Below are 22,785 nucleotides of genomic sequence, written 5' to 3' on the forward strand. Positions count from 1 at the left end.
TTAGCCATTCTATGATTCTGTAATTTTATGATTTTATATTAGAGTCCTTTCCTTTTCTTCTCCTTTTCTTGTCTGCAGCTAGAACAGCTTGATTGGTTTATAATGGTGTTCATTTATATTTGAAAATGTCCAATTGCCAGGAAATCGGTGTAGGGAAAGCAGATGATGAAAGAGAGATTAACATTTTGTTCTGAAAAATGCTCTTAATTTAAATATTAGCAAGAGGTGATCATTCAGCAGAGTAATACCATCATCTGCACTGCAACCATATCTGAAAGCCAGTAAAAAGATATCAGGAAGCTGACAGAAGCCCATGAAAAATTTTAAAATTTGCATGCAGCTTTGTTTTAAATAAAATGTTGATCAACATAGTTGATATGGGTTCTGTTTATGTTAAACTTAAATACATGTCAACATATATATGTGTATATATCCATGTATGTGTGTGTTTGTATTTAAAAATAGACACCTGTCAAATTATGTCTAAATAAAGATGAATGAATTGCATGAATTCTTGACTGCAGGTTTCTAGTGGTGAATGCAAGAGAGGCAGAATATAGCAGTGCCAGGTAGATATCAGTACAAGGCAGCTCGTGTAGATCAGAACTGGGATGATACCACACTGAACAGTCTACCAAGAGAGGAACTGACTAAAAGTCACTTAAACATGGATAAAGGTCAAGAAAAGAAATCAGGTGTCCTCAATCATAAGAAGATAATCAGTATTCAAACTTTTTTTAATTAAAGTTCTTCACTCAGCTACTACTAAAGCACAATATGATCAGAAAAGCTGATCCAAGCTGGAAAGTATCTGAGAAGCTCAAAAAAGAAACAATTAACAAAAGAAACAACAGAAAAATAATTACCAGTCTGCTCTGGTAATAGAAATGTCCACTATCACAGCAATGAAGTTGTCATTCTAGATGCTGTTCTGACTACAGAATAAAGTCATTCATCTCAGTTGTCAAAATCAGGATCTATAGCAAAGATGTACTAAAAAGTGATTACTGTAATTGTTTCTACTGCCACAAAGGCTTTGAAGTGACCAGTGACTTTGTTTACCTCTAATTTTGGCATCCAAAGATTTGACTTTACAGGATGTGCTTAGCTTTGTCATTTTTTAAAATTTCCCCATAGATTTACATAGCATGTTGGTTTGGGGTTTGTTTGGGTTTGTTGTTTTCTTTTTGTTATGCAAGGCAATGTACTGATCAGCTCTATTTAATATGCCAGTTTTCTAAAACAACTCAAATTTTGAATACTCTAAAAAATCCCATCTTTTAAAACACATTTTCCTTTTAGTCACGTGTCCAGTACAATCACCAAGAGAATTTGCAAATTCACAAGAAATTCTAAAACAAAAATAAACTGTAGCTTTTGAAAATGAACCTGATGAACTGATGCATTTCTAAGACAAACATCATGGGCCAGACTAGCTGTGTTTGTGTGCTGTATTTTGCTATCATTTCTCAGTTGATACCATCAAACTTAAAAAACCCAAGGAACAGATCACTGTTTGGGGTGACAAGTGATTCCAGTTCCAAGCCTGCAGTTAAAGCAGTAGCTCGGAAGCAAAACTGCTCTCTCACAGGCTTTCTTGAGTATAACAGCCATAAAAGAAGTAATATCATTACATCTTCTGAGCTGAAGTTTCTAGATGGAGGATGTTTAGCAGTGAAGACACAGAACAATATTTATAGTCTACAGGGGCCCAGTTTTTCCTTCCAAGCAGGACTTGGAGCACTGTATTGACTCAATCTCTAGCCTGAATACTTCAGACTACGAACTTCAGTCAAAGGATGCAGAGCTTTACAAGACAGGCCCGCAGAAATTCACTTATTCCAGAGCCAAGGCAGAAAAATAGGCAGAAAGGGTCATGGTAGCACACTCTTTAACAAATATGTGGCATACCATGAGTTCTTGCAGGGCTGTGACAGTCCAGGTCATAATGAAATCCTCTCTCCCTACTCTGGGGCAGTCTAGGGCAGCCAGCCAGAGCTCATGGTCTCAGAGAGATGTTTTTCCTGGGAATCAGACACAATGAAGGACCAACCCCCTCCTCTCATCTACTTCACCTCATCTCAAGGTGTAATAGGATGAGACTGAGTGATAACAGCAAGTTATTAAACCTGACATGAGCAGCATGCAGGTGGAAATACCTTATCATAGTTGGTATCTCTCCTGGAAAGGAATTAGACCTGTGAAAATGGACAGGTGCAGAGGAATTTCAAACATCACTGCAGCAAATAGCAGATATAACAGGGAAAGAGCTGTACAACCTGCCATGCATCTTCATGCAAACAGACAAATAGAGAAGGTCAGATTTGCATCTATTATTTCTGTTTCCCTTTGGGAAACACCTTTTTCAATAGCATAGGTTCAGGCAGGAACATTATGTTACTATAATTGTAACATTTGCATTCCCAGTAAAGCTGTGGCTTGATTTGTAGTCCTTATATTTACAATGCTCCACAAGCTGAAGTAATGCACTCCAAGAAGTGTCCCAAGACACCAAGGGCATCCTGGATCAGACTACAGGAGGTTAGTCCAATGAGATTCTCTCCTGGGATTTCTCTTACTCAAACCTATGAAACTACCAGTGCTGTACAGAAGGATGAGCAGACACCCGCCTGAGGTCAGCTGGAGTCCAATGAAAACATTTGGAGTTATTTGCATGTCTGATGGACTTGGAGTAGCTCCCTACTAGCAGTGAAAGGTAATAACAATGGCTAGAGGGAGCCAGGGCAAGTGCATTAGAAAGGATAAGGAAACATGATACATGGAGGGCCCTTAGATCCACTAAATCAGCCAGGATTTGAGAATCCCTGAAGAAGACAATACTGGAGTTTTAGTGCAAGTTGCTACATGAACAGCAGCTTCAATGGCTTTTAAATCCAAGAGCCATTTTTAAGAATTTTGATGTCTATTTGAGTCAAGCAAGGCAGTTTTGCAGTTTTAAAAAGCACAGAACTATCCAGCTGCCAATTACAAAACCAGGCTGAGATACTTACTGTATCAGGTTTGGTATTTATAAATAATTCTGCATGGATGTATATAGGACAAAGCACAGTTCAGCCATCTGCCACACAGCTGGATGGCTTGCGTTACACGCCGACTGATTGGAAAGCTGACAGGTGAAAGAAAGAAAGAGCAAAACAGGGAGATGGGGAGAAGAGAAGAAACATCAGCGTGAGGGCATAAAATCTCCACAGTCTTTCCTAGTTTATGTTTTCTTTTCTATTTTCATCTGCAATGTGAGATTTCAGCACCTCCCAGATGTTCACTCAGCAGCAGAGCTAGTGCATCTGATGTGTGTAAGATTGGTGTGCTGGCTTTTTTTGAGCTCTTTGGTGAGAAACAATAGCCTATACTGAAGAGTTGCACACAGTGGAGGGGACAGAGACCTGACAGCAACCACCACATTCTGCTGGCTCCCTCATTTCACCTACAATGAGTGTTTAAGTTCTGGACATGTTTGTGTTGCAAGATAAGTGTAGAAATCCTTCCATCAATGTGCATGTATTAATGGATCTTGTCTATCTGTGTAGTCTTTCCCAAGAAAATAGCATCATAGTTTGCTACCTGGTGATGTGTGGAGGGTGAGTAGAAGAGTTACTTGTTTGGAATTGAGACAGAGAACTTTCTAGAAGAAATATTGGTAATAGATGGCATAGGAACAGAAAACCTGAGCATCTGTACTTCTTTTCTAAGGCTTCTCCTCTTGCTGGGCTGGAAATGATGGAGAAGCAAGAGAAGCAAAGTGTCTGTGCCAGGAATCCCAACAACCACTGCCAGAGTCCATCTATGGCAAATAGCCAGGATAACCTTACAAATGTTTAGAAAAGCCTCAGTATGGATAGGGCTGACGCAGGTAACATTTTGACTTGAGAGAGCATAGTGCAGGCACTCATTCTAGACTAATTGAGTTGATTTTCATCAGTTCTCATTACCTGTATGCCTGGTAATGGAGTGAGTGTCAGTGAAGGGTAAACAGCTAAATGCAGCAGCGTGAACCCTTGGTTTAAGTACTGGAAGGTAAATCAATATAATACAAATCTTCCTAATCACTTCACACTTCAGCTTTGAGCCACAGCATAGTCTCCAGAGATGCAGAGGAGTTAAATGGAAAACAAAAAAATGAAGTAATGAAATTGCAAAATTCCAAGTTCTTTGGATCTGAAACATCTGAAATGATGATTTCATATCATATCTGAAATAATGATTTTAGAGATGATTTCACATTTTTTCTCTTAACCATATATGCCATATTTCAAATGTCTATGGAATAAAAATCTAAAGCTTTAAATCACCAAAGTGTGCCCAGCAGAAATGTGGTGAATGCATTTATTTTCCAGATGTCAGTCATGTGTGAAATGAGTTTGATATGTTCAATTTCTTTTCACAGCTAGCAGAAGTCTTAGTTCCTTCCTTAGTACCAAAAATACATATGTATATATGGTTTGCAATCCTATCTCACATTCCAAATTATCATCAAAGCTCACTGCCAAAGGTGCAGGGAAGTGCTTACAAGAAGTTTCTTGCAAAATATTACTTAGTTGTTGCAAGAGTTTCACTACGAATTCCTCCTATAACTGAAAAGAGTCCATAAAGATAAAGCAAATAGCTATGTACAGCATAAAATAGAAACAGGATGAAAAATGAGAGAGGTTTGGGAGAGGGTCCCCATTCCTTAAGACATCAATCCTTATTTGCATAAACTGAAGAAACTGGCAGAAATCCAGTGTATACAGGAAGTAGGATTAAATACAAAACAAAGTAATGTTTGGTCAATTCACGTTGCATGCACAAAATTTTCAGCCAGACACCAGTTATTTTTTAAGCCAGCCATTTACACAGCCCCCCTCAGCATTAACTGCCTGTGTCTGAACTGCTGTATCTGGTTGTGCAGTTGAGACAGGAGAGCTGAAATTTAGCAAGAGCTATTGCATATTTCACTGCAAATCAGGAGGTGGTTTTAATGTCACTTGAGAAAAGCCATGCTGCAGTTTGAACTTTAATTTGATTTCATTAACTCTACACCATGACTAATGCTGAAATACTAAGGGCTGTTTCTCATGGCCTCAAGCTTTACTCCCTAATGACCAACAGGCACTTTAGACTCTGTGCCATTCCTCAGATGTGCATGGGAAATGTAAATGTTACAAAGGCAGATCAAATCCTTCAGTTGTGAGATGGAAAATGTCTGAAGAGTTATAATGAAAAAAACCCCACAGCTTTCTTACAAACCTCTTTAATCACATTCTTTTCTCCAAGTTCAGGAAAATGTTATGAGATAGATGAGACAATGAGAAAGGTACCCTGTAGGGGATGGCAGCACAGCACTCAAAACCAGATATAGAACTTCATTGTGTCACACTGTTCTGAAATGTAAATGTGAATAGCAGAAATCAAAGGCCACTACTATCACGATTATAACATTAGGTGTCAAATAGCAGAAAGATGCAACTGTCTTAGCTTTGTTTCTCTGAGGGCAAGGGGTTCCCTTCAAGGTGAAGAAAAGCCAGATGAGGAGACTGACCCAGTATTCTCTTCTTCTTGTACAAAATGGTATCTCTCACACCATTAGACAGATAGTCCTGCTGACTGGCCACCACATATCAAGGACCATTTTAGATGAGTTGAAAGGTGAAAGAAAAAGGACCAGGACAGGACCAGAACCTACACTTCAAAAGAAAATGGTGGAGGCAGAGACAAAAAACTGGTAGTATATGCTGGTGCTTATTTCAGTGTTGGTGCTTTCTTTTCAGATGTTGTTTCTTTACATGTTTTCCCTTTTCATTTCATGGACAATAAGTATCCTGCCTGCAGCAGACTTCTTGCAAGACTTTCCAGTTCAAATTCCCCTCTCTTCCACCTCTCTGAAGTGCACAAAGGCACGGCAACCTGCAGCACCAGGAGTTTTGTTATGTGACCTGGCTGGTGCTGGCCAGCCTTCCTCCTGCCCGTGGCAAAACCTGACCTTTGCTGCAGCTATTCCTCCCTGAGTGAGCCAGACTTGCTTTAGCTCTCACTAGCTGGCTGTTTACAGGAGCAGGCAGTCCACAGCTGCACTGAAACCAAGAGGAGTTTGTTGCTCAGCCCTTGTAAGCATCTGGTGATAGCAATATCAATAATATCATTATTTAAGCAGCTGATGCAAAATCTCTTCCTGTGTTTCACTCCTGAGATTACATAGCAAAAATCACTTATCTATAGCAGTTTATTAAAGCTATCTCAAGCTAATTTAAATTAATTCTGCTTGGTCATTCCTTGTCTAATAGCTACTGTTCATCACTGCCCAGGTAACTCAAACTCCTGGAAGCAGTCAAATATGATAACTTACAATTTTTGAAAGCTCAGTTACAGATCATTGATTTGCCTTTTGATGTAAATAATTGCACATGTTACTGAGAGCATGAAAAATCTGGAAACCATGATAAGTACCAAATGCCATTTTGCAGTAAAGGGTGAGCTTCCCAACACAAGCATTTAACTGCACTGCTCAGCACAGCTGACATGGATTAATTCTTATTGATGGTCCCCTGGAAAACACAGAGAATTAGGGAATAAGTACAGGCACAAAAATATCAAGTTGAAATACTGCTTTTGCTTCTTGTGTGTTTGTCCATGGGATGGTGTTTCTCTGAGTGTACAAATGTAATGGATGCTGTGAGAGAGGAAATGGTTTGGACAGCAGAAGTACTTATCCTGAGGAGCTTTGTTATGGGATTTCTTAAAAGTGACTCACTGGAGAAGCTGCCAACAACCAGAGAGGCAGGGGGAAAAAGGGATATTAAATTGCAAGAAAACACAGAACCTGAGCTGCTGGCAAATGCATCACACAGAGACAACCCACAAACAGATGAAATGTGTCAAATAAGTGAGGCTCGCAGTGGTCAAATCTATAACAAGATTTGCTCACACAGCAGATGACAAAAGGAAAAACCCTGAATGTTCTTAATTATTCTCAGACTCACAACAAAACAGTAAAAAATCAGACTTTTTTTGTCATGTCAAGTAATAGAAAATACAGAAGGGGGTGTCTAATGAATATGACTCTCAAATGGCCTTTCCTGACCTTCTTCACGAGAAGGTAGCATGTCTCACATTTTGCGGCTTCTGTTCTGTTTCTGTGTTAATGGAATCAAGACCAGTGGGTTGTTCAACCTCTTGAGATGTCTCTGTCATTTGTTTATTTAGTGTAGGAGCAAAAAAATAATTCAATTAATTCATTTTTACTTTAAATGTAGAGGCCAGCTTGGCAAGTGCACTGTGAGCTGTCATCATTGGACTGAAATTTGAGAGGCAGTGAAATTAGAGGATTCATTGTACAGGAGACAGGAATTCTTTGCTTGTTGAACAATTCCAATATGCTTATTTTTGACAAGAGGAGCTACTTTTCTGACTCCCCAGAAAAACTCAGGGATCACCACGGAGTTGTCAGACGCATCCAGAATTTGAGGACTGCAGAATTAAGTTAAATCCATCTCTATTCTGTGGATAAGAACTGATTTATCTTGGACTATGCCATTAGAAAGAGCTCTGTAAAAACCCAGATGGAAATACATGATCCTGCTTTGCCCTTCAGAGAACTGTTTGATAGTAAAACAAAAATAAATTACTAATCTGTGTTAGACTAAGATATTGTTTAAAACAGCATAAAGAAAAACAGCCAAGAAAAGTTCTCAAGAACATTTTAAGACAGATTTTGCTTTTAGTCATGAGTTCCTCCCATTACAAAACACAAGAATTACTAATTATGGTAGACCTAGGTAAAAATATAGTAGTCTGAGAAAGACACAGATTCAGGTATCAGTGAAAAATCTAGTCAAACTCTTTTAAATTCATTGTAATAAAGATAGGAAAATTTGCTGGCATACCTTGCAATGCAGCACTTCACCGTGCACTCACCCTTCATTTGTTGTGCTTTGGCATAAGAGAGCAGCTACTTAAGAGAGCAGCAGATATTCCTTCCCATCTTCCTCTTGAAAGTATCTCCTCTACAGAGAAACTGTGTCCCCACCTGAACTAGCTCCAGGTGCTGTGCTCCACGCACTCAGCACATTGCTGTCCTCCTCTACTGCCTTGACAGGTAATGTTGCACCCTCAGTGTGTGCTCACCTCTTTTCAAAAGTATTCAGAGTGTTTGGAACTAAAGCAGCAGAGTGCAGAGCCTGGGAAGACATGTGTCTGCCCACAGCAGGGGTTTTGGAACTTGGTAATTCTCTCATAAGATCATGGGTCTCCCCAGTGGGATGGACACTGTGATGAGACTGCAAGAGCACTGAAAGGACCATAAAGGTGTCTTTGAACAGGTCTCAATATGCTGAAAATCCTTTCAGTACAGTGATATTCAGTGCTGGAATGAGATGGTTAACTAGGCTTGACTCACAATTTTTGAATAATCCTGTGAGGGATAGAGACCAATCAATGTAATCCAGTTTTGTGTAGGCAGTGGAAGCCTTTTCTTTGCTCAGTTGTAATGTTAATATTAGAGATTTGATAGCTAGATACTCAGCTTTATTTTGACTTGAATTCCCTGCAAAGCACAGGATCTTTTTATAATCCCATTTTCTGATGGAAATAATAGAGCATTCTCCATATTTCCTCTGTGTTAAATCTTGCAGGCCAGGCCAAGGGCAGCCAAAAACACCAGGAGGTGATGGGAAACTATCAATCATGCAAGCAGTTCCAGAAACATGTCCCTGTTGAGGTGGTCCCACTGGCTTTTAGTGTTACACTGCAGTGGTGGTAGCTCCTCAAATCTCTTCACATCTGTTACTATCTTCATAAACTCAGCTGGAGAATGAGGAGGACAGTCCAGAGAGCTACAATAGGAGCTTTAGTCCCTGAAAGTGCTGGGGCATGTTTGACATGGCACTCACGCAGCCTTTCAATCTAACTTTCAATCTGCATTTGTAGTAACTTGCACAGAAGTCTTTCCATGTGGAACAGTCTTTCCACTGTTCATTCATACTTCACACAATTTTCTTCTGCATATCTGTCAGCAGGTCAAAAAAAAAGGTACGCACAAAAAATAAGCAATGGCCAAAGTTATTCTCTTTGTTACACATGTGTAAGTCACGTGCTGACATGGAAGGGATAAAAATATTCCAGTTACCCGGATTCTCAGAAAGTCAAAGACAGATTCAGATATAGAAATGACAACCTAGTAAACGTTTAAGCTTAGCCAGAATGATTCAAGTTATAGTTCTGACATACAAATGTCACTTAAAAAAGGAAATAAAAAAAATATTTGAGAAACTTTGAAATGCAGAAGGATTTTAAACTGGAGTAATAAAGTTATTGTTGCCTGGACTACATATAAAGGGCAATCTTAATGAAGGGAATATTCAAAGTACCTTTCCATTAATTTTTCTCAAATTACTTCCCAAAATTAAATTCTGGCTGGTTGTTAGCACACTACCAGCTCAGTTAACAAGCCTTCCTGCCCAAAGTTCAGAGCCTGGCTTTTATTAAACAGTAAATGTGTGTTGTGAGGGGGGCCGAGGGGATGGGCATTGGGTTAAAAATCAAATCTCAACTTCCCAGTTCTCCTCTCTTTTTGACCGCAAGCAATTGCATTTGGCTTCTCCATTTTTCAGTTTTGTTTGTACATCAGGGCAGAGAACTGTGTTTGAGCCCTTCCCTTGCTCTTCTTGACTTTGTGGATGTATTCAAGTTTTAGCACACCTGACTGGTTCTGGCATCTCAGTGTAGCAATGGCCCTTTCCTCTCTTTCACATTTTTGAAGCAGTTCAAGGGATTTCATAAAGCCCCTGAGGCATTTTCCTTTGTTGCTTCCAGCAATCCCATTTACGTTTCACTTATCCTAAGAGGCAGGGTAAACATTTACTCAAGCCTTCAAAGGTGTTTAAAATGCAACAAGCAAGATCAGCAGACTCTTTTTACCTTATGTATTAGACATAGAGGAAGTCTTGCTTTCCAGAGTCCTCGCTGGCATTTTCCTCTCCTCCTGTGTCTCCTGGGAGGGCTGGAAGGGCTGTCCCTGTCCCTGTCCCTGTCCCTGTCCCAGCAGTGACAGTCCCCAGCAGCTCTGGCTGCCCAGAGCCTGATGAGCTGCAGCACTGGCTCCCACTGGCCTCACTGCTCCCAAGTTAGGAAATTACCGAGTTTGCAAAGCCCAATGGAAACCAGGACAGTGCCCCCTGAGAGATGGAAATGTTGTGGTTAATGGCTTGAACATTGCTATGAAGGACTTTTGGCCCTCTATGGCAGAACTGTATAAGGAAATTGTCACCACCAAAGGCCGCTCCTCCCCGAACAGGCCTGAGGGGAACTTGGGGCTGTGAGTTAAGCCCCCTGAGGGTACTTGAGAACAGAAAAAGGTGACACTGCCATGCAATTACCTCAGCTCTAGGGAGGAGTAAACAAGGCTGAGGGAAAAGAAAGTGTCCACAAGAAAGCCAAACCCAGCAGCTGTGCTGAAATGCATCCCAGGCCCGGTTTGGGGTGAAGGAGGCCATAGGCCACAGACCCGTCTGCTGAGGGCAGCTTGGCACACACTGCCCCACAGCCACGGGGGCAGGAGGAGAGTTTGCTGTGTGGGTAACCTCTGCTCAGAGGGAGTGAACACCCATGTTCCCTCACGCAAAGTGGCTCAGTTGTAAGCCTGTCCCCACCCTAGGAAGGTCACACTCACGTGAGAGGCAGCTGAGGGTGCCATCATACAGCAAGGAGCCTCGAAGCACTCCCAGACTCATTGCTGAGGCCTGGCTCCAGAGCGCTGTGTGTGATCCAAGTGACGGAACTGATCCAGAGTCTCTTATGAGAGACTCTGTCAAACTTGCACCACATTCTACCCCCCAAGGAAGGTATCTGGGCATTTATTCCCACCAGGCCTGAATGTAGATTAACCCACTGAACTCTATATTTTGTGGGACCCTCACCAAGAAGGTGAGGAGACCAAAAGAAGAGGATCAATGGGACACCACTGGGAGCCATGGAGTGGAGATATTTTCTACAAAATCTGTCTCTGTCACTCTCTCCCTCCCCTTTCTCTCTCTCTCCCCTCCGTTCCCCTGGCCCCCCCACCCTTTACGCCCACATTTACTGTTAAATAAAATTCATACTACTCACTTTGGCACATGGTCTTATTTGCACCTTAATTCAGGCAAAGGCATCTCTCTAAAATTTTTAATACTCAGAGCTTAACATGGCCTCTTACCCAAGTCCTCCTGGGTAAGGAGAGGGTCTCCTCTGGACAGCCTGATTTTCCATCCAGATAATCAACTTCTGAGAAATCTCTGAAACCTTGAATTTCTTTGCAGCATGACTGATTAGTTGTTGAAACCCAGACTGGGAAAGTTGTTGCTGAATGTGCAGGTTTGCCTGAAAATTTGATAGAGGTTGGTCCAGTCAAAGCTTTACTTTCCTCCATTCTTTCTGTGAAACCTAAATACTTTAAAAAAAAAGTTTTATGGGACTTTTATTCCCCTTCATTTTATGTATTTGAGGAATTTCTGGTCCTGATGGAAATGCACATTGACAAGCTTTTGAGTCCAGGGCATTATTTGTTGCAGCTTGGTTCAGCAGAAGTATCAGCTTTCCTTAGAAGTTCTGCTGCTACAAACATCAGCACTGCTTTGTCTTTATTATCCACCTGTCAGGCCAGTGCACTGGTTTCTATCGGAGAGCAAATCAGTTAGATAAATCTAGTATATCCCATGGTGAAATTATCTCACAGGATGACAGACTCAGAATTGGCCAGGGAGAACTTGATTGACTTGAAATAAGAGTTATTTCTCTCTCTACCACCTCTGGTTTCTCCTTTGCTAAAAAAACTTGAACAGAATGTGGGATTATCCACTTAGCTCTGTCCTTCCAGATCCCTGAGAAAATGAAAGCTTGTAATCCTTTAAACACAGACTTCTTATAGTTTAGTGGCAGCTGTGACAAAGAAATTAGAAAACTTTTCAAAGAAAGGCAGATCTAATGGGCCATGTGGCCTATCTCAAAACTAACACTTAAATTCTTGGTAAAATAGCAGCTTAGCTAGAAAATTTTAGAGGCTTTAGATTTTTTTTTTTCTTCCAGATGTATCCATGTGCTCAGTAAGGCTCATCACCATATTTTTCCTTTTTTCTGATTTGTAGATAACATATATGAAGAAAACATGTGCACTCAGTAGCTGAGCCTCTAGACCACAGTGTTTCTGTAGAAGCATCTGGAAACACCTGGGCTATGCAGCTGTGTCCTTCAGGGAAACTGCTTTGTGACTATTTCTCAAATACTGCTGATACTTTTTGGACAATTGAACAAAACCCACTTGAGTAGATGCCTTTCACACTGGGCTTCTGCAAACATTCAGAAATGGAATACATACATTAAAACTAAAATAAATGGCTACATCAGTGCTTCTGCAGTGCTGTAGCAGCAAATCCAAGACCCCAGGTACCAGTGGCCTATTGATACAATCTCTGTTAGTTCTTTAAATCTTGAGAATAAAAAAAATCAGACATTTTTAAACATATGCACATAAACCAAGATAATTTGCATGGAGAATTAGAACACTTCAGGTGCAGGCAGACCATATTAATTCAAATAAAACTGATACACATCATTGCATTGCAGGGATTAACCTGAAAAAAGGAATTCTCAGGAGACATGGAAATTCTGAGATATGCACAGTACTGAGGATTATGTGTGTGACAGCTTGATGGTAAATAGAAAGAAGGGACTATCCCAAAATACCAAGTTAGCCTCCTGCTGCAACCAGCTGCTGGGGAGGGTGCCAAGATCAGATAATGCAGCTCGCTGGGATAGGTACCCACATCTCAGCAGCTCCGAAGATGCCAGCAAGGTGCACTGGGGAAAGAGAAGTGAGCAAAACTGACCTGGCTGGAAAGGTACAGGTTCTCTGGCTCTGTCACGGTGACTCAAAAGTTGGGATAACTTTGATTTTAAATATGGGCACTGTCAGATCAAGTAGGACATGATTAGTACCACCAGGCTGTGTGTTGCCACCTACTGAGATTTAGGTGATGACAAAGCTTGTCTCAGCACTTTGTAGGGAGGAAACGAGATTTTTCTGACTCCTTTTCCCATCTGTAAGATCAGGATGAAATATTTCCTCATATAAATTTCATAACAGAATGAGTGTTTGTGCAGGGCTTGAAAGATTTCAGAAGAAAAGCACCACTGGAAGGTAAAATCTTGTTACTGTTTCTTTGGCTTCAATACGGCAGTGAAAGCCTGCAAGCAATATTGATGTTTGTAAAATTATCTGTGCTAGTCCTCAGCACTGCCTTCTGGGAGGCTCCAGAAAGTGCTAAGACCAGTTCACAGATATGCAGTGATTCTCCAAAACTCATTTAGCATCAAGCTTTTCACTGTATCTCCCTGGAGAAAATCCTTAATTAGAAATTCCATTCAGATATGCTTTTTAATCATACCTATTATTCTGTGGATATTTTTTTCCTACTATCCTATGCCTGCCATTTTTTCCTTCATTGCATTTTAAGCAGTAAGACAAGTTCCAGTGTGTTTTCTTATCTGGAGAAATTTAAATATCAATTAAAAGAAATCATTGATGTCAGTCAGGATTAATTTTCCCTACAAATTTTAAAATAATTGATTTTACAATGTCAGGCTAAAGCTTATAACCAACTCATTTAAAAATACTTGTGCTGGGGACAGCTTTTCTGAATTTTACAAAACTGCATACAAGTGAAAACCAAAATGTAGTGATCTGGGTTTGCACTCATACAAGCAAGTACAAAACTGGCTGCATGAACTTTTCCACTGACTTCATGGAGACCAGTTCTGCTTAGCTTGTAATTCACTGCTGGAGCATTAAGGGACAAGTGCATAATTTAATTGACAGTTTTCTTCCAGTAACATAAAATCCATGTATTTTCCAAAGCAAATCACTTCACCATTAAAAGGGAAATTATGGATTTCTTTATTCATGTCACTTTCAACTCTGAAAATGCTTTTTACTCTCCTACAAGGAAAGGCTAAGAGAATTGGGATTGTTCATCCTGGAGAACAGTAGGCTTCAGGGTAACCTAATTGCTGCCTTTCAGTACCTAAAGTGAGACTGCAAGAAAGAGGAAGAGAGACTTTTTACAAGGACATATAGTGATAGGATGAGGGGAAGTGGCTTCAACCTGAAGAAAGTAGTTTTAGATTGAACAGGAAAAATATCTTTACTGCAATGGTGGGGATGTTCTGTAACAACTTGCACAGAGAGACTGCAAATGCCCCTCCCTGGAAGTGTTCAGGGTCAGGCTGGATGGGGCTTTGAGCAACCTGGTCTGGTAGCAGATCCCCTGCCCATTGAAACCAGATCTTTAAGGTCCCTCCCAACCCAAGCAATTCTGTTATTCTATGATTATGTGATAAAATAATTAAATTGGCTAAAGTTAGGAATATGGATACTCAAACAGCTTGGAAGCCTAAACACACACTCTCAAAACTAGAAGCAATAAATGTTACTGGCACCAAACAGCAAACCCTGCTCATGCAGCTTGAAATGTGGCTCCAAAGGTCTGTGTGCCTGGGGCTCATGTTAGGGCTGAGATAAGCCACTAAGCTGTGTTTTCAATTTTGTATTTGAACTTCTGCTGTCCCCAGAGTAATAACTTCAGTGAAGCCTCAGATGTGAGTTTCAACATAACCCAGCATTTTTAAACCTGCAAAGGTGTTGAAGAGGATCTAAATTTGAGGAGCTTGTACACTTAGGAAATCAACTCAAGAAATTAGTAAAGCCACACTTATACCTCAGATTTGTGATGGGAAGAAAGCAACTTATTAGGTGTTCAGAATACCGCATAAATTACAGTTTTATAAGTGCATTTTTCTAAACAACCATCTGCGCAGCTGCCCATCCTACTGACAGCAGCAATCACATGAGGAGCCTGTTTGTGTATATTCCTTCCATGTATGAAAAAAAAAGTGAAAAAGTAGCATGATTGTGCAGCAAATTTTTTGTTAGTACTTGAGTTCCTGAGTGTGCAGGTAATGAGATTACAATATTATACACCTGCATCTTTAGTCAGTTATTGAAATTTTGTCTGTGAAGACCAAAAATGATTTCAGCAAAACATATGGGGGATATGAACTTGGAGGAAAGTGCTGTCTATTGGTTCAGCCAGTTTATTTGAGAAACTCCAGCTATTCTGCAGAGGGAAAAAAACCATAATTATTGATGCAAGAAGTAACTCCCACGTACTTCCAGCTGCCATCCCCTGCCAAGGAGCAGGGGGGCTGTAGTCTCACTTGCACCTGAGGCAAACCTTGGAGCAGGAAATATATTTCCCTGCACAGCTTCTTACCAGCTCTTGAAGTACCATCCTTGCAGGCAAATTTTTATGTGCTTCCTGCGTCTTACAGTTCTCCTTTGTGCTAAAGCTGCCTTGAACCAACTGCATGGTTCTGTCATACCTACTGCCATGGCTGGAGACACTGTGCTCCTGCCCCACTCCCCTTCACTTCTGTTCATCTCTGGCTTTTGATTTCTTTCAAAAGCTTTTTTTAAAGGTTTGCCTAATTTTCTGCACTTCACTGAGTCTCCTAATCCAGTAACATCTGCTGAGAATATCGTATTGTGCCTGATCACTTATGAATCACTTATGCTATATTGGGAAATACCATTAATGACATTTTCTTCAAAAACTTTATTAAGGCATTTAATTTCTAAATACTTTTAAAACCTCCTGAATTATCTGCAGTCATTTCCCTCATCTCTCAACAAAATCAGTCATGGATAATCCAAACTACAACTCACATCCACATCTGGTTTCTTTCCTCAATGAATTTTTCTCAACTTAAAATCACATTACCCCAGAAGTGATGCCGAAAATGAAATGTGAAATCGCCTGGTAACTTTTCTAAGTTTATAATTTATAAAAGGGTTACTATACAACTTACAAGGGTTGTATAAGTACTTACAAGGGTTACTATATAACCCTTGTTCTTTTTGCTTGGCTTCATAGAGGTCCACGACTCCATACAGAACTTCGATATCTCATGTTGCCCATTTTTGTTTAAAATATGAATTAAATAATTTTAATAATAAAATTTACTCTTAAGATCACAGTTTGGTTCAAAGACAATTAATACTGCTTCTAAGCTGCTATTTTTTAATTTAAAAATATTTATAAAAATATATATAAATCTTTAGATTTCTGATATTTAGCTATTCCATAGTAGCAGAAAGCCTCATCAACACATCTATTAATCTTTTGAAATAGGTCTAAAAATGCTAGTCCTAAGGAACTGATAGACAAGAGCAGCAAACTTAGTAAGGACATGTTAATTGGTAAGTGGAAATGTAGGAATTACCCTTGAAATGAACAAATCTCTATATCCCCTCACTCCACCCCCTAAGGCCTTAGTGTTTGAATAATTTTGGCAAGTATTACTTGAAAATGTTGCCCTATATTGCCATAAGGATATTAAATAGCTACAAACACCTGTTTTAATACAGACTCCCCAGGGAAGCCATTTTCTAACACCCTCTTATTTTAAGAGCTCTCCCCAGACATGAGGTAACAACGGTTTCAAAAAATAATAACTGCTCGTGAAACTGTCAGCAAGACAAGGCGAGCACTGAGTTTAGTTTTCACTGTTAACTGTGGTCTCACTGGAAAGGGTAAAGATCTTTGACAGTAGGCTTCCAGTTCTCTTATCCTGCTTTAAAGTATTTCCAGGGATGCATTATCCCACTTGTTTGCTAAATGCATTTTTCCTCCCCAAATATTGACTAGTGAGAAAAGAATCTGAAAAGGAAATGCCTTGTTCCCCAGCCAGTGCTCTGTTGGCTGTTACTGGCAGGAACAGCACTGGCTAAGGCTTACCAAGTTGAAAACAAAAATTGTTTTTACAAGATTACTGAGCTAGTGCAGCTGGAAATGCTCTTCAGCACTAGGCAGCTGTCCTTCAACAGTATTGCCAAGAGACATTGTCGGATGTATTTAATATTTGGCAATCATGGCTGAACTACCAGGATTGTAACCCTGTCAGCATTTACAGATCTAGCTCTATTTGAAGTCAGAGGTGACATTCTTACACTTGAAAAACTCTGATTATTCACCAAGACAAAGCTAAGGAACTTGTATGGTGAGTGGCCAAGTTTCTTCCTTGTAATTCTCTTCAGATACAAAAGACTTGGTGATATAAAATCTCCTTGGCAGGTAGCGAGAGGCCTCCTTTTACCATGTCATCGATGCTTCACACATTCCTGCATGGAGGAACACTGCTGCTTTTCATGGCTGCATGCCAAAGCAGTAATTGTAGATCTTTCCTATGCTTAAAATCTTCCCAGGTCAAATTACAAAGGGCTTCCAACAGGCATTGCCTGAAGTCAGTTTTTGGTAAGAGGCAGAGTTCTCTCCTGAGATTGCAGTAGCAGGTGCTTTGGTACAATGTATATGCTGCAGTGAAACACCACCTTGCTGTTATCAGGTCAGGCACACAAAATATGTCCTTAGGTTTATTTCTGTATGCTACAGCTGGATGTGAGTGTCATTACAAGAAGCTGTTGGGTATAGAATTAGAGCAGTACATGTAGCCAAGGGAGGAGCCATCAGTGCTGATCAGAAAAGGCTTGAGTTCTGCTTTTCCTGTGTCCTGGTGTGTCAGCACCACTTGGTGGTGTCTGAAGGGAGCACATGACTGAGGCCATCTGGCTGGATTTCCTAAATACTTCTGAATAACAGCCCTGTATAACCTTGGCTCCAAGTAGACTAGTCCTATAAAAATCTGTATGGGAAGAGTTACACTTCTGCTTAAACATCAGAGGCTCTGCACATGAGAATACAGCCCAGAAGTGCATTCCTCTATCCTCTGCAAAGACAGAGGGATGCTGGCAACAAGTGAGGAAACGATAGCAGATAATGAAGCTGGGGGATATGAAGAAGTCCTGTGCAAGTAAAAAAGCCCTTGTAACTTTCTCATGATTTTTACTGTACCAAACTGGCATCTCTGAAGAGCAGCAGAAATCTCCTGCGCCTGCAGAGCTGAGGGCTAGTCAGTGTTACTGTGTGCCACTAGCGGCGTCTTAATGCCAACAGGCTGGGATATAAAGGAAAAATACATAGACAGAAGCAAGATCAGAGTGGCTGATGCTGAGTCACAGCAAAGCTCAGCAGCACCAAAATGCTTAACCTGGGAAGAAATGCTTGGAGCTTTTACTAAATTCAAGGTTTTGTTCCTGCATGAAGCCAGCTAAAAAAAGCCAATTTAGTGTCTTGCAAGAAAAGCAGTCAAACCTGGGACAAAAGAAAAAAAGGCACCAGCATGGAGCCAAATCAGCATATTCAGTAAAGTTTTCCAATATGTGAAGCAGAGGGAAAAAACAGTCTGATAGCCATCTACTGCTGCAGCTGGCAGGCGCATTAAAACTCACTTTCATTCTACAAAGGGAAACAGAGCCACTGTTTGGTGACTAGCACACTGGATTATTTTCGCCTCTAGCTTTGCACACAAAATCAATTCAAGTGTGGAAAAGAACCTGAGTACAGGAAAGCGAGCCAATACTGTCAACACACAATAAATGATGCAGTGGTGGCAATAACAGAACTTTTTCTGGAGAGAGGATATTTATGAAAAAAATGTAATTTCCTATTTCAGTAAAGGCGAGTTAGTCTGCAGAAAGATTGTGTGAACTTCCCAGCTCTCAATTACATATTCACACATTTGTAAAGTTCCAGAAACACTTTATTTAAAAATGGAGTTGTAAATGCATATAACAAAATAACATACATAATAAATGTAACAAAAATAAATAAGGAGAACATGTCCATACAAAATAATAACATAGTAATGCAAAATGCTTATTACACAACATAAAGGTAAAAACGCCTGAAATAACACAAACAGAATCTCGTATGAAGAGCCTGCACCTTTAATCCTTCCTAGCCATTTCCTACTTTCCACTTGAATCTGCAGAAAAATTATGTTCCCAAGCATTAAACAAAAGAAGGAATTATGGTGATGGTTTGGTACACTCAATTTTCAATACTTAGCTCTAGTTTCCATCTATTTTTGCCCTTCTGCACCTTCAAAAAGTTTTCCTGTAGCCTCTGTAAACTAGTGTCATTCAGGCTCCCACAGTTAGCTGGAGTAGAGCATATTGAGTCATACATGAAGACTGTTTGCTTTTAATTTTTTTAAAGAAAATATGAAATCCATTATACAACAGATTAGTGGTTTTGTTTTTACATCTCTACAAAAAAAGTTTTTGCATCTTTATTAACTGGTCCAACTTTTACTGATTTCTGAAAGCCTGTACAATTCAAAAGCGTACAGAAAGTAGGTTTTTAAAAACAAATCTCATATAGGATTATTGCTGAAATATTAAAGACCATTTCATAAAAGCTGCAAAACTGTATCTTTAACCTTAATATATAGAGACTGATGCAAACATAAGAAAATTCCAGTCTATTAGTTACATTTAACAGAAAAAACATTCCTCCAAATTACAGTGTTCTGGAAATACAAAGTAATTTACTTTAATTTTTTTCATTATTTCCAAATGTTAAGTTACTGGGACAACTGATAAGGAAAATAGGCTTATATAGGAAACTTTAAATAGACTTGCTTTTCAGTGGTATAAGCAAAATGTCCATGTTAGCAGTCGTCGTCCAGAATCCTTTTAAATATGTAAGACAGGACAGCTTTACTAGCAAGACTACAGGAAAATATACAGAAGCAAATAAAATCATTTGCTTGGGAGTGCATCTATCAATTAAGCAAATCATGACAGCTCTATTTCCAAGTTCCCTAAAGAAAATTTTACATCTCATGATCATTCCAAATAAAGAGTAATTTCTTCTGTAAGCTTACGTTGCATTTGGATTGTGAGAGTCCATTTGCCTCAATATGCTTTAATATGTCCCACACTGCTATACGTTCAAATTTATTTCCTAGTTAGTTTCAACAAAGATTTGGACAGAAATGAGATATGAAATACTTCTACTTTCATTAACATCAAAAAGACTTTTGAAGAAGATCAAAAAGTGCCAAATAGTTTCTTCAGAAAGTGGATTAAAACACTGTAATGATAATACGAGGACAGTATTATCAGTTTTCTATGTACACCAAAACACTGCTTGCTGTTCAACGATATCGATATGTTCACCTACCACTCCCAGCAAATCTTAGTGCAAACATAATATGTGAACTTATTTGTAAACCCCAAGACAATTTACGCAGCAACAAGGTTACATAAACCACAGAACTGTTTGAGATTTTCCAGTACATGAGAATGAATGCTTTCTGAAATCTGTCTTACTTTTGCAGTAATGTGTCATTGTAGTCCAAGATAATGTTTCCTATATAAATCATCTAATTCAGAATCAAACACAACTGTTCAACAGTTCTGTACAAGCTTTAGAGGAGGAAGTCTGTTCATCAGAGCAGCTTGGCAAAGAGATTGGGGTTTTCAGTAAATGTTAGACTGCTTGCATGGCTTTTAAAAAGAAATAAATCTATTAAGGGAAAACTGCTGATATAATAATTCTTTTGCAAAGCACACAACCACAAAGGGCAAACCTGCCACAATCTGCTTTCCTACACTGGTATCTATGCATATCTTTATGATTTGAAAAGTATTTGTGTGACAATCAAAGCATCACAATTAAAGAAAACTGGTTTAATAAAACAACTGCTGTTTGACCAAGCCTTTTTTTTTTAATTATAAAAACAAACATTATAAGTTTTCCTTGATTTCTAAACATTCCACATGAAAGGTTATTGTATCAAACACTGAGATGTCACTCACGCAGGGTGGCATCTTCTTCTTCCCCATCTGGGTTAAACCTATTGAAATGTATGCTGAAATCTGCCTCGGATTCAGCATTTTCCAACTCGGCTGCCGCAGGGCCGGCAGCGGGACGAGCAGCCCGGGCCTCGGGTTGGCAGCTGGGCTGCGCTGCCGGCCGGGGGCCTTGGCAAACAGGGCTGGACTTCGGCTTCGGCGGAGCTGCCAGGATGGGGCTGGCGAATCCCAAGTTGCTCAGAGCATCCAGGGTACCATCAGGGTCAATCATGGCATTAATTGCTAAGCAGTCATGAAGAGATGAGAAGGATAGGGAAGAAGCCATAAAAAATACAATTTTCTGTTACTATAAAAATATGGAAATCCTTATCTCACACTTTTATTTTTATGATGACAGATGTGAGTTTTTATGTGTGCTGCCCATGACAAAGAAATGGTGTATCCAACACAGATGTCAACCGATACATGTATTCAAAATCAGTTACATATATTAAAACTTTAGATGAAATGAAACTGCACAAACTAAACATGAACTGATGTGTGGACAAGAAACAGAGACGATAAACCACCTATGATTAGGTTATAGGGACAGAAGGATGGTTTTAATTTAAGAGGCTTTTTCCCCTGATGTTACCATTATGTTATGCTTTGTTCCACCCCACTCCCAGAAAATAGCCATAGTTGCTGATTCCATGATTGAATGAAATTTGTATAAAAGGGGAGTCATTTATCCGCACAGTGAGGGCAAACTGAAGTACCTAGTACCATTTCATTTTATTATACTATTAACATATGTGTTACATTTAACAGAACTTCTCTTTTTTATTTCCAGATATGTACTAACATTTATCACTGATTTGTCTCTAAACGTGGTTAATCACTACTCTTGAGAAATTATTTTTAAAAACATAATTTTATCTCAGATTAAATCTGAATACTAAAAATAACAAATATAGGAAATTTACAGCTAACAAAATGATGATAAGCATGGACCAATAATCCCATATAAAAAGATATGATCACTCTTCTGCTTTTAAAAAAACCAGCCATGTTTGTTTATCAAATGTATCAGCAATTATAGTATAACTGATAGCAGTTATAGTATAACTGTACATAACTGATATTGTATTGAATATATTTTAATAAATCACAGTAACTTTGTTTCATGTTATATATATATAGATATGGATGTCTATTAAAAATTGAAGCAAGCAACCACAGAAAAGTGAAAAAAGATTTGTACCTTGCAGCTGCTTCTCAACTCGTTTCAGCTCCTGTAAGATTGACGATATTTCCTAGAAAAGAAACAACCATGTTTCATTATCATAGAAGAGGTCGGAAGAGACCCTTAAGCTTTTAAGTCTAGCTGTTAACCCAGAACTGCCACTGTAGCACTTATTCCACTAAACCATCACCCAGGGCCAGATCCAGGTGCCTCCTAAACACCTCCAGGGATGGTGACTCCATCACCCCCCTGGGCAATCTGTTCCTGACCTGACCTCTTTAACAGTGAAAAATATTTTTCTAATATCCTATCCTATCTATCCTATCTTCTCTCTCCCAGCTTGAGGCCATGATGGAAGTATAAAGGAAATTTTCAGAATGGAAAAATAGATTTAAACTACCTCTCAGGAGTGAACAGTCCTACTCCCATACATGTCCAATTGCATTATGCTATTTGGATTGTCCCTCCTGGCATCAAGAACATCTGTGCTGGTGGGTGGCAGTGCTGGAGGCTGGAGAGCCACGTCCCAGTGGGAAAGCCAGAGCCCTCTGCACTGACTGCCTGCTCCCATCCCCACGGCCTCATTCCGACCCTTGCTCATCTGCCAGTGCCCTCTGCTCAAGCACAGACATCACAGCTCTGCAGAGATCAGGCAAAGTAACAGCAGACCTTGAAAGGGAAGTTACAGGATAAACTCAGTACTAAATGGAACAGAGTCATTTATGAGGGTGTAGAGAAGTGACTCAGACAGTGAGATGACTGCATCAAGGTTCTGTCCCCATGAGACCTTGTACAGCACCCCAGTGCTGGGGCC

At 39.7% G+C, this 22,785-nt stretch overlaps 1 protein-coding gene across 8 annotated transcripts in view; it reads right to left on the minus strand.

Annotated features, from left to right (window-relative positions):
• Positions 1–18,677: 18,677 nt before the first annotated feature.
• The window catches only part of CEP170 (centrosomal protein 170), a 95,928-nt gene continuing 91,820 nt past the window's right edge, over positions 18,678–22,785 (minus strand). For all 8 annotated transcript variants that reach the window (XM_054279161.1, XM_054279160.1, XM_054279164.1 and 5 more), the window contains 2 exons: positions 21,990–22,041; positions 18,678–21,028 (listed from right to left, as the gene is read on the minus strand). In XM_054279161.1, coding sequence (XP_054135136.1) covers positions 20,742–21,028; positions 21,990–22,041 — 339 coding nt within the window. In that variant the 3' untranslated portion in view covers positions 18,678–20,741. The remainder of the gene's footprint in view (positions 21,029–21,989; positions 22,042–22,785) is intronic.

This window comes from Melozone crissalis, unplaced genomic scaffold (assembly GCF_028551555.1).
Source record: "Melozone crissalis strain CALT ecotype California unplaced genomic scaffold, PUWL_Pcris_2 ptg000027l_1, whole genome shotgun sequence".
In the NCBI taxonomy this organism is placed as follows: Eukaryota; Metazoa; Chordata; class Aves; order Passeriformes; family Passerellidae; genus Melozone; species Melozone crissalis.